Below are 15,595 nucleotides of genomic sequence, written 5' to 3' on the forward strand. Positions count from 1 at the left end.
CTTTTCAATAGGTGAGCAACAACATTTAAAAAAATCCAATCAATTAATTTCGAATAAACATCTGGTGTACACAATAGGAAGACACTGCACATTTTCTGAGAGCAGCAGCTTCAGTCAAACAGGTAATAAAAAAAACCTCACACAATATTTTTAAGCCATTTGGAACATACATTAATTAAACTATGTTTTTTCTCTATTTGGGCACAAATGCCACAAAAAGCAAGGTAAGCCCTGTAAAGGCAGAAGGAAAAACCCTCCAGCGTGTGACTAAACAACAGAAAAGAAATAGGAAGGATGAGATCTTCCTGTCAGCAAGAGAGTATCTTGCTTCCATGGCATCAGGGAACTCTGGAAAATGATGGTATTCCTACAGCTGCTGCTGTGTGCACAGAGGGATGTTAATCCCATGGTTAGATCCTACATAAAAATTAACATTTTTTTGCCCAAATGCTGCTGCCACACATCCCTTTGTCTCCAGGTACAGCCACCCGTCCTGGATTTCTTCACCAAGAGCTGAAATCTGCTTTTCAAAGATCCTAGAACAGAGAGAGAAATGATTAATATGTCCCTTCAGAACCCTGCCCACCTGTGGGTTTTTCTTCAGCACTTGCCTGTAAATACGAGGTTGAGAGGGAGAGAGGAAAGGAGCGTGCAGGCTCTTGGCAGCTCTCCCAGAGCAGGGCTACTCAGGCTGGGAACAAAAGCTTTGTTTTCCTTCATTTTTACTGCTGCTTTGCAGTCTGGCTCACCAGCAGCTGCCTGCTTTCTGCCTGGAGCTGTAGCCCCAGACCTACCACTTAGCCAGAGTGCCTGCATTTCATTCATCTGAGCAGGGTTCCTTTGTGCCTGAGGCTCCCCTCCTGGATCCTTGTCAGGGGAGTCCTGCCTCTCCTGGCTTCTGCCATGGATGCAGTGAGCTGCAGCCAAGAGCTTGTATCAGGGGAGCTGCCAAGTTGCAGAATTGTACCAAAGTTCAGGAATCACCTACTGAATGCTGGCAGCAGAGGTGCAATTCCCATCTCTGTGAGAGGTGTGTCTGCAAGCAGCATCATCCTCTTGCCTCTGCTGTCTCACCCTCTTTCCCTTCTCCTGTTTTGGCCAAAACCTAGTGCTTCCAAGCCATCTGTGCCCTCCTCCTTAGCCCTGTCCCAGTTCCTAAAATCTCCAGTTCCTCCAAAGCAGCTGCAGGGAGATGCTGTAACCCTTGTCTGCCCCACGAGCAAGCAGAGGCCATCACCACGGGCTCCTTTCACATCCATCACATCCCACCAAAAGTGTGCCACAGCTTAGGAATGTCTCAGAGTGTCAGCAGGACCACAGGTGAAGCTGATGAATCCTGTAACAAATAAAAGCATTGTTGTCTCTGAGAAAAGTCCCTCCAGGGATCGTAAAGCAGGAGCTGCATCAAGGGAAGGGTGGAGGAAATGAGTGGAAATGTAAAATTGAGGAGTCTCCAGTTAACTCCTTTGAGAAATATGAATAAATTATGACTGTGTACTCAAGAAAGTCCACTAAGGACTTTGAAATTAGTGAATAGTTCTAAAGAGGCATGAAAACTGGAAATTTTCAGCTCGCCTTTAGGGGCAGAAATGCAGATGTGGAAATCAGAAGAGGGACCAGGGAGAGAGAAGAGCCCAACAAAACATGATTGAAAAAACAAAATCAAGGAAAGTCAAGGAAAACTTTCATTTCTTAGCTAAAAGCAGAAATTTAGAGAGCATTAAATTTCAGGACACTCAGCTAATCCCTCACTGCAGGGGCTGCTAAATCCAGCAGACAAAGGCTGGCCAGTGTCAGTGCAGAGAGCAGCCACATGCCCAGAGATGAAGACAACGAGCCCTTGTGTCTCTGCTGTGCACACCTTGAAGCAAGCGGGTTAAGAAGTGGGAAGATCTCAGAGATAAAATATCAGTTTAGGAGGTGACAGGAAGATAGAAGTGGAGCTTTTCTTGTCACACCATAACAAGCTGCTTAATTACCCAGTGCTGAGAGGGAGGCCTGGACAGACAGAAGCTGGGGAGGGGAACAGGGGCAGGTTCACATACAGAAGAGAGGGGCACAAGCACTCTTTGGGTATTTAATCTGAAGTGCTCTGCTCCTTTTCTGGAAGTGATGATTTCATAATCCCCTTCGGATGAGAACTCTTAACACCTTTTTATAAGATTTCTATTTCTTACATATATCTTTTAAATCTTCAACAAGTGCATTTATATAAATAGCTGGATAGAAGTGTCTAAAAGTGCTTTTTATACACATTACCCTTCTAAAGGAGAGAGAAGGAAATATTACCCCACTTAAAATGGACATGAGGAGCAGTTCCATAACAGATGTATGGAGGTCACAGAAGTCAAGAGGCAAAGGCAGAGACTGATGCTCACTCACACCCCACTGGGGCTTCACTCCTCTCCCAACACTTCATTTTTGTTTGCAGCCAACTGAGAAATCCCTCAGTCCAGCCCAAACTGCTCTGTTTCCCAGATCCAGCCCTTTGTAAAGAGATCAGCATGTTGTGTAAGCACGGAAAACTGGAAAAAGCAAGGAGCAGACAGAGGCAACAGCAGCAGCCTAGCAACCAAAACTTAGTCCAGACAAATGCAGGATTTCTGATATTGTATTCCTTTCCCTTTGCAGGTGCTGTATCACCCAGCAGGAATCCCTTCCCTGTCCCTTGCTCTGCAGCATCCCAGTGGCTGGCACGTGGCAGCCTGGCGTGCCCTGAGCCTGCTCTAGGCCAGGGAAATGAACAAAGCCAGCAGGGAGTGACCAGAGCAGCAAGAGTATTTTCATATGCAGCTCCCATATTGATCAAAAAATAAATTACAGTTGCTCCCAAATATGCTGTCTCCAGCTGTGTGACAAAGATGACACTAAGGAGACCAGTTGGTGCAAGATTCCCATTATCCTTCCTGTCCCATTAGCTCTGCTCTGAGTCTCTGATGTGATTTGAGACGTGCTGCTGTCAAAGCTGTTGTTGTGCTTCTTCCTTAGAAATGTTTTCCTCTTGCCTGATGACTGCAGCAGCTTAATGGGAGTCTGAAAGGGGTTTTGATGATCTGTCCAGAGGTGAGCAATTGCTGCTGTAATTTCAGAAAAGACCAGAATTACAAAAAGTCCATTTTCATTGGGAGAGAAAAAGGCAAAACTTTCTGTTGTAGCTCCTTCCCCACGAACATGACTTTGCCAGAACAGGGTGGGCTATTGAGCTATTGAGGTCTGTTTCTGCCCTTGGCCACCCCAGTCTTCATGTGCTAGGGAACAGACTGCTCAGCAATGCTGAAAACAACTCACTGTGGGTGATAAAACATCCAAACATCCTCCTGACTACCGGGCACAGGATCTGCTCACCTGATCTCCACAAAACCCCTGGCCAGAGACGCAGCTCGCTCTGTGCTCTCTGCATTTGTTTCTACACCTTCATGGCCCTGAGCTGCCATGGCACAAGCGGCTGTTTTCTGGAGCTAATATCAATTTTCTCCTTGCTTAACACGTTCAGCAGTGTACTGAATCCAGCTAATCAGTGTCTGCCCTGCCAAAAAGCAGAAAAGGGCTCCATGGCTGTTTTAACCTGTTGGATTTCTCAGCCCTCCTAAGCAATGGACTCTAAGGAGCTCTGGTCACATCAACCTTCTCTGCTTCCATCTTAGTCCATACTAGATGTGTAAGGCTATCCCTTTTTAATCTTTTAGCCTGAGTATGGCCAGCATGCTGTGGAATTTGGAAGTCTTCTGGACTCCCCCCAGCATTTTGGGAGGACTGTGAAAGCAGTGAGCTCCTTTCTTTCCTGATCACCCTCAATGGAGGTTGGTGAGATGAGAAAGAACACCAGCCTGCCCTTTGCTTCTGCAGCCCATCCTTGGAGGGAAGGCTTTGGAAGTGAATAGCCTTTCCAGTTGCTGTTTCTGCCTGGGTAGATGAGAAAAAAATAGCTGCTGGTGGATGTGAAAACAGCTATTAGGAAAAAATACCAGCAGAGCTCTGGAAAAACCTCTGGAAGGCAAATAGAAAATTATGGCACTTCGAGGATGGGACAAAGCTGCCCAGTAACTGAGGGCTGTGACAATAGCAGGGCACACTTTGAAAGTGGCTCAGGAAAGGACTTATGGAATCCTGGGCACAGTTAGTTCCCATCTCCGTGTGGGATGAGGAAGATGAGGAGGATGAGGAGGATCTAGAGTGCTGTGTCTCTGGCCCTGTGTGCTTCTCTAGCAACCACAGAGGGCCACAGCCAGTCCCAGGAATTCACCTCCCAAGTGAGCCAGGTGCAGGCTAAGCATTTGCTGGAGCAGGAGAGCAGGTGGAGTGTCCTGGGAGGGGTGGCTGTCCCTGTGCCTGGTGACAGAGCAGGAAGAGCCTTGAGGCTGGGGGACAACATCTGCTGAAAGCCCAGCTGCTGTGTTTGGTGCTGGCTTCCCTCCAGCCCTGGGTGACACTCAGGGGCTGCCGTGAAGTGGCTCAGTGGCTGTCAGAGTGTGACACTAGACACTGGAACACAAGTACAGCCAGGTAATGCTTTTTCTGTCTAGGGGAGTTATAGGTCTGGCCAGCAGAGCAGATCCAGGCTTAAAGTGCCCTTGTAAAAGGGAATCACTCCAAACTGAGAACGCCAATTAACTCCAGCATCACTTGAACGAATTAAGCCAAGGTCAGAGCTGCAGCAAGCAACCATCACTAATGAGATTTCAGTGCCTGCTCTGCCTACTTTATGCACATCAGATTTCCTGTGAAGGAATCCCTCAGGGCACAACTGTTTGGCTTCTGTCTGAAACTTCAGGAGCCTCTGGCTCAGGAAGATGTAAACTTCAGCCTCAACGCTGCACTAACGAGAAGGCAGGAGCTGGAGTGCAGCTTTGGCAAATGAAAGATGATTTGAGACAGACATCACAAGTTGGAATAGAAATTTACTTTCTTACAACACAAAATTTAGAAATATTTGCTTGATTAAAATTTTATATTTAAATATTATGTATATAAAATATTCTTTATGGATACCTCTTGCAGTCCTACATTCCACTTTTTGTCATGGAGGGTGGACACAGTTCTTGGTTTCATCTCCAGCGTGCTGCAGGCTGCTCTGTCCCTGACCCAGTGTTTTGCTGAGCTCTCCCCGTCTCTCTCCTGCCTGTCCCATGTGCTGCCCAGATGCTGACAAGAGTGGAGGGAAGCAGAAGGAGCCAGGCTGCTAGAAACTGGTTTTTTTTTTCAGGCTTTGCACACTGCTACACGTTCCAGCAGTAAGAGAGAGGTTATTTTCTCTCATAACATATGTCCCCAGACCAGGCTGAATCCTTGGGAACCACTCTGTCCTGGGGGTTGGCAGTCTCCTTAGTCAGGAGGAGATGACTGAGAGCTGGAGATTCCTCACCCACCACAGGGAGGGACCAGCTCCATCACCCCACACCGAGGGGGGCTCAAAAACATCAACAACAACAACAAAAAAGCTGGCAAGAAACACGCTGGTTCGCTTCCTGAGCTCGTTTGTGCTCCTTGAAGGAAATCAAAGAAGGCATTTAATGATCCTTCTGGGCACAACGTGATTTGTATCTTCATCCTTTCAGGGCAGGCTCGTGGCACCAAAGGCCCTGGGGTGGAGGGGAATCTGTTTGAAAGCTGCTGGCAGAGCAGGGTGCTGTCAGATGTCGAAGGGAGGAAGAAGGAGTGTGTGTTATGGAAGCTGGCAGGTGACTGAGCTAATTACGGAGTCGGAGGCAATTTAGGGTGACGGGAAGTGACTTGAATTGTAACCAGAGGTTAAAAGAGTTTAAAAGGAGCAGAGCCTGTGCTGCCATGCTTGGATGGGTGAACACCATTCCCTGCCAGCCCGCTGAGCAGCTGGAGGTCAGGGAAGCACCTTTCACACTCACTACAGGGTAATTTCACAGCAAAACACAAAACGGTGTTAATTGGATGTGGAAAGCCTTTTGCAGAGCCTCCCCCCACCTCTTTCTCTTCCTCAGAACTGTCAGAGTATTTTTAATAACAATTGATGGTTGCCTAAAATCACAAAACATGTTTTCATTAATATTCATGAAAGAATGGACTGGTTTTATCTACACCTACATCAATGTCTGGTAAAATGTATCCAAAGCCCAGCTTTTATCTTTAATCACGCTGAAACTGATCGCCTCTGATTTTTGTGGGGAAAAAAAAAGTGGTCTCGTTTTCAAAGGAGAAAAGCATGAAATGTTTTAATTTGTGACCTAGAATTTTGGCAAAGCTGCTGCCTTCTGTGAAATCAAAAGGAAGGGAAAAGAAATAATAAGACTTTTAAGATTTTTTTTAAATCGAGTTCTGAATATTCTGTAAATTCTGATACACATTTCTACAACAGGTCTTGCTTAAGCACTCAGCATCGGCAACAAAAAATAGCAGGAAAGATTCAAAGTTTTTCAACCTCTGAAAAATGTAAAAAAAAAAATCTTTCTGCCCAGCCATTTCCATTTATTTATGCTGTGACAGCATGCAGCAGCTTCCCCAAGGATGAGGCACGAGTGCTGTGCCAGCCCACAGATGGAGAGCCCCTGGCCCTCAGCGCTGCGCTGGGGAGAGGCAGCTCAGCTGTGCTGATGCCATCTTCCCTGACAGGCAGATGTTCCATGCCTGGATCACCACAGAGAGGCCTGCAGAGTGCTGCAGCCCAGCTCCACGGCCTCCCTGAGCCACCCCTATTGCCAGGGAACAGAGAAAACCTCCCTGGTAATCTGACAGTGTGATCCAAACACATCAGGGGAGGGCAGGGAAGCGTGGGGCTTTGCTGCTTTGTCCCTGTAGATCACTTGCCAAGCCAGAAGAGGGTCCTTGGCACTGGAGGCTCTGCAAGAGCTCAGAGAATTATTGTATTTCCAAAACACCCTACAGCCATGACCTAATAAATCCTTATCAGGATTTCAGCAAGTAGGTGAACCAGTAACATCAGAGCATAAAGGCAACTATGATCTCTGTGAACTCATCTCTGTGCCTTCCCCACCTGCTGACCCTGACAGTGGAACAGATGGAGGAGGGACCCTCCTTTTTTGTAGCCCTGCCAGGCTGGAACAACTTTAATTTGGCCCGAATACCTCTGTCCTGATAACCTTGCAAAATCCTGAATCCTCACTAACACAGTGAGCAGAGAGCAGGAGGGATCTGCAGCGTGTTCCCCAAACAGGGTCATTGCATCATGCCTCTAATACACAGGATTTGGCAGCATAGATGATGTTGCTAGATGTGCACTGAGTCAAGTGTCTTTGCAGCACAGACTGCCATCATTTATTCAGGCACTTGATGCACCAAAATTCCTGGGGCTCCCCACAAAGCAAAGCCTCCTCCCCATTAAAGCTGTTCTAGTGCAGCCAGTTTATCACAAAAGGCTTTAATCTCTTTAAAAATGGGATTTCCCTTTCTCTTAATCAAGTTCCTTCAGGTGGACTTGAAATGTAAAAGATTAAGTTTAACCCTTTGATAGTGGATAAAGTTCACTTTCCCTCTGTCTGCTTTTTCAGGAAAGCTGCATTCTTGTGGGGGAGAACTGTGAGCAGTTCTCCCCAAACAGAGCATCTGCTTTCAGTTATTTTCCTTTTCTTTTTTCTTTTTTTTTTTTAATTCATTCTTCTTTTCCTTGCCATGGCTTCAGAGGTGGTGGGAAGATGCTCCAGTGCTTTTTGTTTCCTGTGCATTCTGCTCTCCCTTGGTGTCTCCCTCTGTGCCCTGATCTTCCTACTGCTCAGAACACTGTGTCTGATGAGAGTTTAAAATGCTGCTAGCAAAAACAAATTTTTAAAAAAATGCTCATTTATTCTTGGAGTATTTAAACAAGTCTAAATTTAGAGCGGAGCTGTGGAAAAAAAAACTAAAAAGGAAAAAAAGGCAAAGTAACCAGCTGAAGGCATTAATTAATATGACACCTATGTGGCTGCTTCTATAAACTGCGGGGAGAGCATGTGGCTTGCAGATGAATGGGTCTGCAGGCATAAATGTACAGAGCCCATGGGGGTGATGTGGGCTCTGGGAGGACATGTGTGGTCCAAATCCTCCTGTTTCCCAGAGCTCAGCTGGGATTGCAGAGCTCCTGATGGAGCCAAGGGGGTTGGGAGGGCAGCACTCAGCTGGGGACACCTCCCCTGGCCCAGCTACAGCACCACCACTCGTGCAGGAGCAGCCCCTTCCCATTCCCATCAAATCCACACCTCTGCAAACTCAGCTTGCAGAGGTTGCTAACTCTCCACAGCACTAAAACTCGATGCCAAGAGATCTGCATGGGCAGTCAGTAAAACCAAGACTAAAAGTACTTTTCTGTCACTGCCTCTGGCAGGGATCCCCTCCCCTGGCAGCTGCTGGGACACAGATTGGGTTCTGTGGTATTGGCAAACGCTGCCAGCCTGCTTTCCACACACCCCAGGGAATGGTCACACCTGCTCACACAAGGCAGAGACACCATCCCCATGTCTCCTCAAAGGGACACCAGCTCAAACCCAGGGTCACAAGCAGAGTATTTGACCAGGGTGGAAAGGAGATTTTGTGCCCAGATGCTCTCGAAGTTGCCCCATCAAGAGATAATGAGAGGCACAAGGTTACAATCTCAGATAAATTCGTCTGCTAGGAACAAGGAATAAACATTGTTTATTCCCATCATGGCTTGTTTTACATACACTCTCCTCCTATGTATCCCATTGTGAGACTACACTTGTTAACCAGTCTTTTGGTGATATTTGTTCTTTTCCTGGTCATAACATTTGCCAGTCTCTTCCCACAACATGATAATCCAAACCTTGGTTTTAGTCAAACCAGAAATAAACAGAGCAGGTAAATCTCTCCCCTGCCTGTGTTTACAGCACAAAATCACACTGGTATTTTTTTTATTGCCTCATGGTTTTGCAAATGTAGCTCTAAATTGCTGCACTTGCTCACCTCGTATCCCTTGCAGCTTTAAGTTCTCACTCCTTTTTATGTATTTGCTTTCATTCTTTCTCACAGATTTCATTTTCTTTTTCCCCAGTCAGCCCCTGCTGTTATCTCCTTCCCTTGCTCCAACTGTGCTCACACACGGTGGAGGCTGAGCTCTGCAGAAGCAACTGGATGCACACTAATCCCATTAAGGCCCCTCCAGGCACCTGGGGTTTTCAGTTTTCAGTGCTATTTTCATTTAATCTTCCAATCTTACTTCCTTGCAATTTTAGATCATTAAGGGGTTAAGTGAGATATATCCAGTAAATGAGATAAATCCAAATAAAGGGATTTGGATCTCCCAGTTCAGCGTGCTGCTGTCTCATTGCCTTTTCTATCAATGTTTCAGGGGTTACCAAACACACCCAGACAAGGGCTCTTGCCAGAACCCATCTAGATTAACCTGGGTCCCAGCTGCAAACAGCACACTGAAGAGATCCTGCAAAAATCACTCACAATAACAATTTATATGGCTCCTTGCAAAGGGGAGAAAAAATGTTATCTAAAATGTTGATGGTCCTGCCTTTAGATCTCATTTCAGATTTATTTTTTTCCCAGAATGTGAATTTTTATCCTCTCTTCCCTCAAGTACTCAGACAGGGAAGCCTGTCACCCTGGATGCCACCCCTCAGTTTTAATCCTGGTAAGCACAGACAAATGAAGCCTTCATTGTCAGTATTCCCAGCTCCTCTAAGAGCAATTTTCTCCTGTTTTCCAGCTGCAGGGGCAGGAGGAGGCAGCACATTTTGGCCACTTGGGAGAGGTGAATTACATGGGCCCAGATCTGCTCTGCCTGTTGCCTTCCAAAGCTGGCTCAGGCAGCTGCTGTGCAGCCATGTGATGTGCTAAAGGCACTGTCCCTTGAGTGTTTGTTGTGTAGAAATTGATTCTTTTGTAGATTTTAAGGTCAGAAAGAATCATTCTGACTTTCCCATGAAACACTTTGCACAGACTTAAAAACATTAAGAGAAATTTATGCCCTCCAGGCCTGCAGCTTCTGCTTGAAGAAGATTGTGATTCTCAATAAGACATTCAGTCTGGAGTGAATATTGTAATAAATGACAAAACCATCCTGTCCTGAGGTGAGTTATTCCTGGAATTACTTAATTCCTTACCACAGGCTTTCAGCCTCTTCATCATACAATTTAACCTCTATTCAATGTTTCCTGGTTTTATTCCCTTTTCAGTATTTCCTTTGTCGCTTCTATTAGCCCATTTAAACTGCATCTGTGCTGGTTTTGGCCAGGATTCAGTTAATTTTCCTTATAGTTGCCATCTATAGTACGGGCCTTAATTTTATTTCATTGCTTTGACAGCCAGTTTCCCCTTCCATGTCCTTAGAGAAACCCAACAATCTAGCGTGGCTTCACATTTTACATCAAACATTTGCATTTTACATTAAACAAGCCATTTGTAAATGTGCAGAAGATGATTGGAAGGTACTGTAATGAATGGCTTAATTCATAGCCATAGAGCCAAGCCATTCAACAGGTTGAAGCAGTAATTTATGCTCTTTCTGCTGCCATATCTGCAGTTATTTATAATTCATACTTCTCACGATGATAATGATCTTCCACAGTGTGTCCCTCATCCGAGTGTGCAGTGCGCTGCTTCCTGCCATTCATCAGGCTCAGCAATTGGGCTCCTTTGATTCATTGCTCTCCAGACACAGACCAGGGGATGGCAATCTCAAGTGAATGTTGGCCAAACTGAAAGGTCTGGCTATTAATAAATAATCATTCACATTAGGAGACAATCAGTTGAAACTGGCAGAGAGAGCCCTTCCTTTCATGTCCCTTTTGGTTTCCACTGCTCATTTTCCCTCCTCTGCCCTGGCCAGAGACCCACAGCCGTGGTTTGGAAGGAGATCGCCTTGGCAATTGCCTCGGAGCTGTCCTGGATGCTGCCAAGGCTCTGCTCGGCCTCATCATCCCTGTGCAAACCTCAGCACGGGGCAGGGGCCAGCAGGGACCCGCTGGTACCTTCAGGGCTCCCCCGATCCCCTTTGGACGGGAGATAACGCTGGGACAACCAGCCGGAGAGACCCGCCAGCATCCTGCAGGTCGGGGAGGCCCCGCTAGGCAGAGATCAAAGCTCTGGGAAGGCTCTGGGGGATGTGGATGCGACCCCTTTAGAACAGGCACGGCCTGACCTCCGGCTGGAGAAGCCAAGACCCGTCTTCAGAAATCAGAGTAATCCCGGGTGATTTTATCCCACTCCACTTCCCTAAATCTGCGGCTGCTGCTGCTTGGCGAGGGGATTAAGGGCTGGCAGCGGATTACGTAGCCGCTGCAGCTCCCAGCGCCGAGCTCCCTCCTGGCGCGGCCGCTCCGGGACCTGGAGCCGCTCCGTACCCGTGGGTGCGCGCCCCTCACCGGAGCCTGGAGCCGATCCCCACTGTGGGTGCGCACCCCTGACCGGACCTGGAGCCGATCCCCACTGTGGGTGCGCGCCCCTCACCGGAGCCTGGAGCCGATCCCCACTGTGGGTGCGCGCCCCTGACCGGAGCCTGGAGCCGATCCCCACCTGTGGGTGCGCACCCCTGACCGGACCTGGAGCCGATCCCCACCTGTGGGTGCGCACTCCTGACCGGACCCGGAGCCGCCCCACACCCGTGGGTGCGCACTCCTGACCGGGGCCGGAGCTGCCTCACGCCTGTGGGTGCGCGCTCCTGACCGGGGCCGGAGCTGCTTCACGCCTGTGGGTGCGCTCCCCTGACCGGGGCTCGGAGCCTCTCCACACCTGCGGGTGCGCACCCCTGACCGGGCCCGGAGCCGCTCCACACCCGTGGGTGCGCTCCCCTGACCGGAGCCGGAGCCGTTCTACACCTGGGGGTGCGCACTCCTGACCGGGGCCGGAGCTGCTTCACACCCGTGGGTGCGCACCGGGCCGCGGCTCCCACACGGTTCGGTGCCCTGGGCCGGACACCCCGACGGCGCCCGGCAGCCGCGGCGGCGCTCCCGGGGCAGAGGCGGCCGCGGTGCCCCCGGGGCTCGGCCCCTCACCAGCAGGGCTCCCAGGCCGGCACCATGGAGAGGGCCGCCGGGGAGCTCCCTCAGGGCAGCAGGAGCGGCGGGGAGCCTCCGCACGCCGCCGGCCGGAGCCCTTGCTGATGGCCGCGGCCTGCAGGATGGGGCCCTGGGCCGTGCCGTGGATGACGCTGTGTCTGCTCTGCCTGCCGCCCTGGGCCAGGGCCCAGACGAAGATCCCGCTGGAAACGTGAGTGTGGCTGTGTGCAGCGGGGGATGCCGAGGGCACGGACGGGCGGGTGGGAATTGCTTCCCCGGCATGGCAGGCGCGGCGGGGACAGGCTGCTCCTGAGGGACACATGGCTCCAGGGGCTGGCACTGACATGGGAGCCCACCAATTCTGTGTCCAGGTCTGGGCTAGGATGCAATGCCTCTTCCTCCCCACTCCTCAAGCGTAGCAATGATACTCATCTCCTTTAGTTAAATATTTTGACATCTGTTAATGCTCTGCTTAATGCACTGGGCAGCAGAAGGCAAAACCAGTTTAAAGACACGTTGGTAAAACCTCGCTGCCGCTGCTGCAACTTGCACAGATCCCACCATGGAGGCAGTGGGGAGTGGCCCCAGTTTGGCAGCTCCCAGTTGAGCAGGGTGGTTTCAGTGGGCACTGCTGGGTTTCAGGATGCCAGGAGCACCCAGGGGATGCTCAGCACTGGCCAGGTTCTGGCTGGGGAAGGTGCACAGGAGCACCCAAGGGATACTGCTCAGCACTGGCCAGGTTCTGGCTGGGGAAGGTGCACACGAGGTGTTTGAGCGATGATACACCTCTTTGTGCAGAGAAAGGTTTGCAGCTCCGAAGCTCTGGTCCCTTGCGTTGGTCTGGATCAGTGCTGGCTGAAAAGGGCCTGGGTAATGCACACAGCCGTGTTTATTCACCTGTGTGGCTGTCAGAGGATGTTAGTGAGCGAGGCTGAATGGAGGAAAGAGGCCTCAGCACTTCTTGCTGGCGCTGGCTCCACCTCTCTACAAAAAGCGTCATGGCCCTCCCCAGAGCTCCGGAGAGAAGGGATGAGAAACTGAGCTGCAATACAAAGCACACCCAGCCGTGGTTTGTGCATGCACTGCACATGCAAGGACTCTTGATGCATCTTTTGGGGTTTTTGGTTTGCAAACCTTGGGTTTGCAGTGCTCCAAGGCCTGTGTTTGTCCATGTGACGAGCGGCTCCTGCAGCACCGTCGCTGCCGGAAAGCTCCCCACCAGCAACACAGCCCTGGCAGCCCCCCAGGAGCCCAAGAGCTCCCAGCAACCCCAGTTTATAAAAACTTCACCTTGTTAAGCTGATTTGGACGAGTTAAATCCTTTAAGGATTAGAAATGTCAGGGCCACCGTTGGTAAAAGCTGTTGTGGGGCAGCCTCTGGGGTGCTGGGATAGGGCTGTGGGTGCAGGACAGCAGCTTGGTCTGGAGAGGAGACAACACTGCCAGCCAGTTTGAGCCAGTTGAAAAATCAACTCAAGACAGCTTAAGTCCTTTCCTGCATTTGGGGAAATAATTTTTATTCAAAAATTGCCAATAAGGCGCTTAGAGATGTGCCACCAATACAGCCCATCTGCCCGGGAGCTGCACTGGCATTATCCAGGAGGGACTCAGGAAACTTTGCTGCCAATTCTATTCTTGCACTATCAAGCCCTTCCCCAGCAAAAGTGCTTCTGGGTCTGGGTTTCACAGAAAGGACACAGAGGTTACACAAGATAAAATCCAACTTCTGCCAACTTCAAACCAAGCAAATCAACTTTTCATGTCCAGGAGAAATACCACATAGGAATACCTGTTGGCATTGAAGCCTGTGGCATTTAGAAGCCAGCCTGTCCTTTCTGCTGTTCTTGCCACTGAATACAAGAGCAGGGATTAGAGGCAGACAATCTCTGACCAAAACCTTTTCTGATGTGTTTCGTTATAATGTGATACTGAAAAAAGGAGATTTACGTCACTTTGCACAATTTGGAACTTATTCCTATACAAGAATGAAGAATAAACAATAGAAAAAGAGCTTTTCTCCTCTGGTACTAAAACCAGAGCAGTGGCTGAATTAATCCCTGGTGTTTCAAATCCACTCATGAATTTAACCAAAACACAAAAGTCACCCTTTTGAAATGAAATTTCAGCAGGGAAATACATTGGCCAGAGGCCCAGAGGGAGTAAGTCAGCAGAAAATGGCTCTGTTTCATGGGTTACACGGGGACATTTTGGGGACACAAAAGCAGAGTCCTTCAAGCAGCGGCTGGGTTCAGGCAGGGTGAGGTGACACAAGGCTCAGTCGGGCTGTGCTGCTCCCCAAGCCGTGTCTGGCTTTGCTGCATCGTGCTTGGATCACCGCCAGCTCATTCCAGAGCTCGCTCCTCTCTAGCTCCAGCAGTGCAAAAATCTGCTCAGTCAGTTCCTAGTGGTGTTTCTGGGGTGCCAGTTGAGCACACAAAACACCTTTTCTTCCCCACTGGACGCAGCTCTGCTCGTCCACCAGCCATGGTGTAGGCAGGAGTTGGGGCTGACTTCTTCTTAAGGTAATGGAACACTGGGAAGTGCTGGTGGGAGAGGCAAAGATCAACCTGGTGTGGCCTCTTTAGGCTGCTCCTGTTGCCTTTATACACGTGCTCCCGAGCTGGAGAGAGCCAGAGGCCTTAAAAGAAATTTCTCTGCAAGCTGATGAATTTCAGACTGACCTTTTCTCTCGCTTGTTTATGAAAAAAAAAATTAAGGGAACTTATTTAAGTTCAGCAGGCTGCCCTTAATTTCCCAGTATTGTAAGGTTGCTCATTTCCCTGGCAAATAATTGTCTTTTAAATACGAAAATGCCAGTGTATTTCTGCCTCTTCACTTTCCTATTTTGCAACTTCCATGAAATGCCACCAGATATTTTTAATGACAGAAACTTTAGCCCTGTAGCACAGAGGATTTGAGACTTTTGAGCCCTCTCATTCCTCTGTGCCCCTTAACTTTCCAACCAGTCCTCCAGAGCTGCCAGTCTCTGCCCCTCTCTTTGGTCCCCCGTCTTTGTGCCTCGATTTTCCTCTGCTTTGGGACCAGAAGCAATGCCAGTCCCTGAGCCAGAGCAGACATCCCAAAACTATACAAACCCCTTTTTTATTCAAGTTCTGCTGTAACTGGAAGTTTCAAGAAGTTGCTCAACTGCACTCACTAATCAGAAATTAACACCACAGACTCTTCCACCCTGCTGGATTGAAGAATGTTGAGGGCAGGAAGGAGCAGGGGCACACTACATGTATGACACAAAACAGAGGTGAGGGGAGGGAAATGAGGTAAAAATAAACATCCTTGCTAAAATTACTATCCTTCATGTTTAGGTTTTCTTTTTCTACAGTAAAAGGCAAGGAGACTGGAGAATATTAGTTAAATTCAGCACAAAACAGCTTGTACATAAAACTTATAAAGCCAGTAGCAGCAGATGGGCATCAATTTAAATGTTGATCCAGAGATTCTTATATCTAAGGGAATGATTAGTCACTACTACAACAAACAGGAAAGCATCCCATGGGATCCCTGTTTCCTCTTTTATTTCAGGCTTGCTAGAATAACTCTGATATAGCCCAATAAATCCTGGTCTCCTAGAAAATATATATCTGTATGCTTTTTTCCCTAAGGATGAAATGGTGAGATAGAAACTCTGGCTCTGCAAATAAGATGCAGAG

General features: G+C 48.8%; 1 protein-coding gene across 1 annotated transcript in view; it reads left to right on the top strand.

Annotated features, from left to right (window-relative positions):
• The first annotated feature begins 12,048 nt into the window (after positions 1 to 12,048).
• The window catches only part of CACNA2D4 (calcium voltage-gated channel auxiliary subunit alpha2delta 4), a 120,203-nt gene continuing 116,656 nt past the window's right edge, over positions 12,049 to 15,595 (top strand). Inside the window, exon 1 of the mRNA XM_030959925.1 lies at positions 12,049 to 12,138. Coding sequence (XP_030815785.1) covers positions 12,050 to 12,138 — 89 coding nt within the window. The 5' untranslated portion in view covers position 12,049. The remainder of the gene's footprint in view (positions 12,139 to 15,595) is intronic.

Source organism: Camarhynchus parvulus, chromosome 1A (assembly GCF_901933205.1).
Source record: "Camarhynchus parvulus chromosome 1A, STF_HiC, whole genome shotgun sequence".
NCBI lineage: Eukaryota > Metazoa > Chordata > Aves > Passeriformes > Thraupidae > Camarhynchus > Camarhynchus parvulus.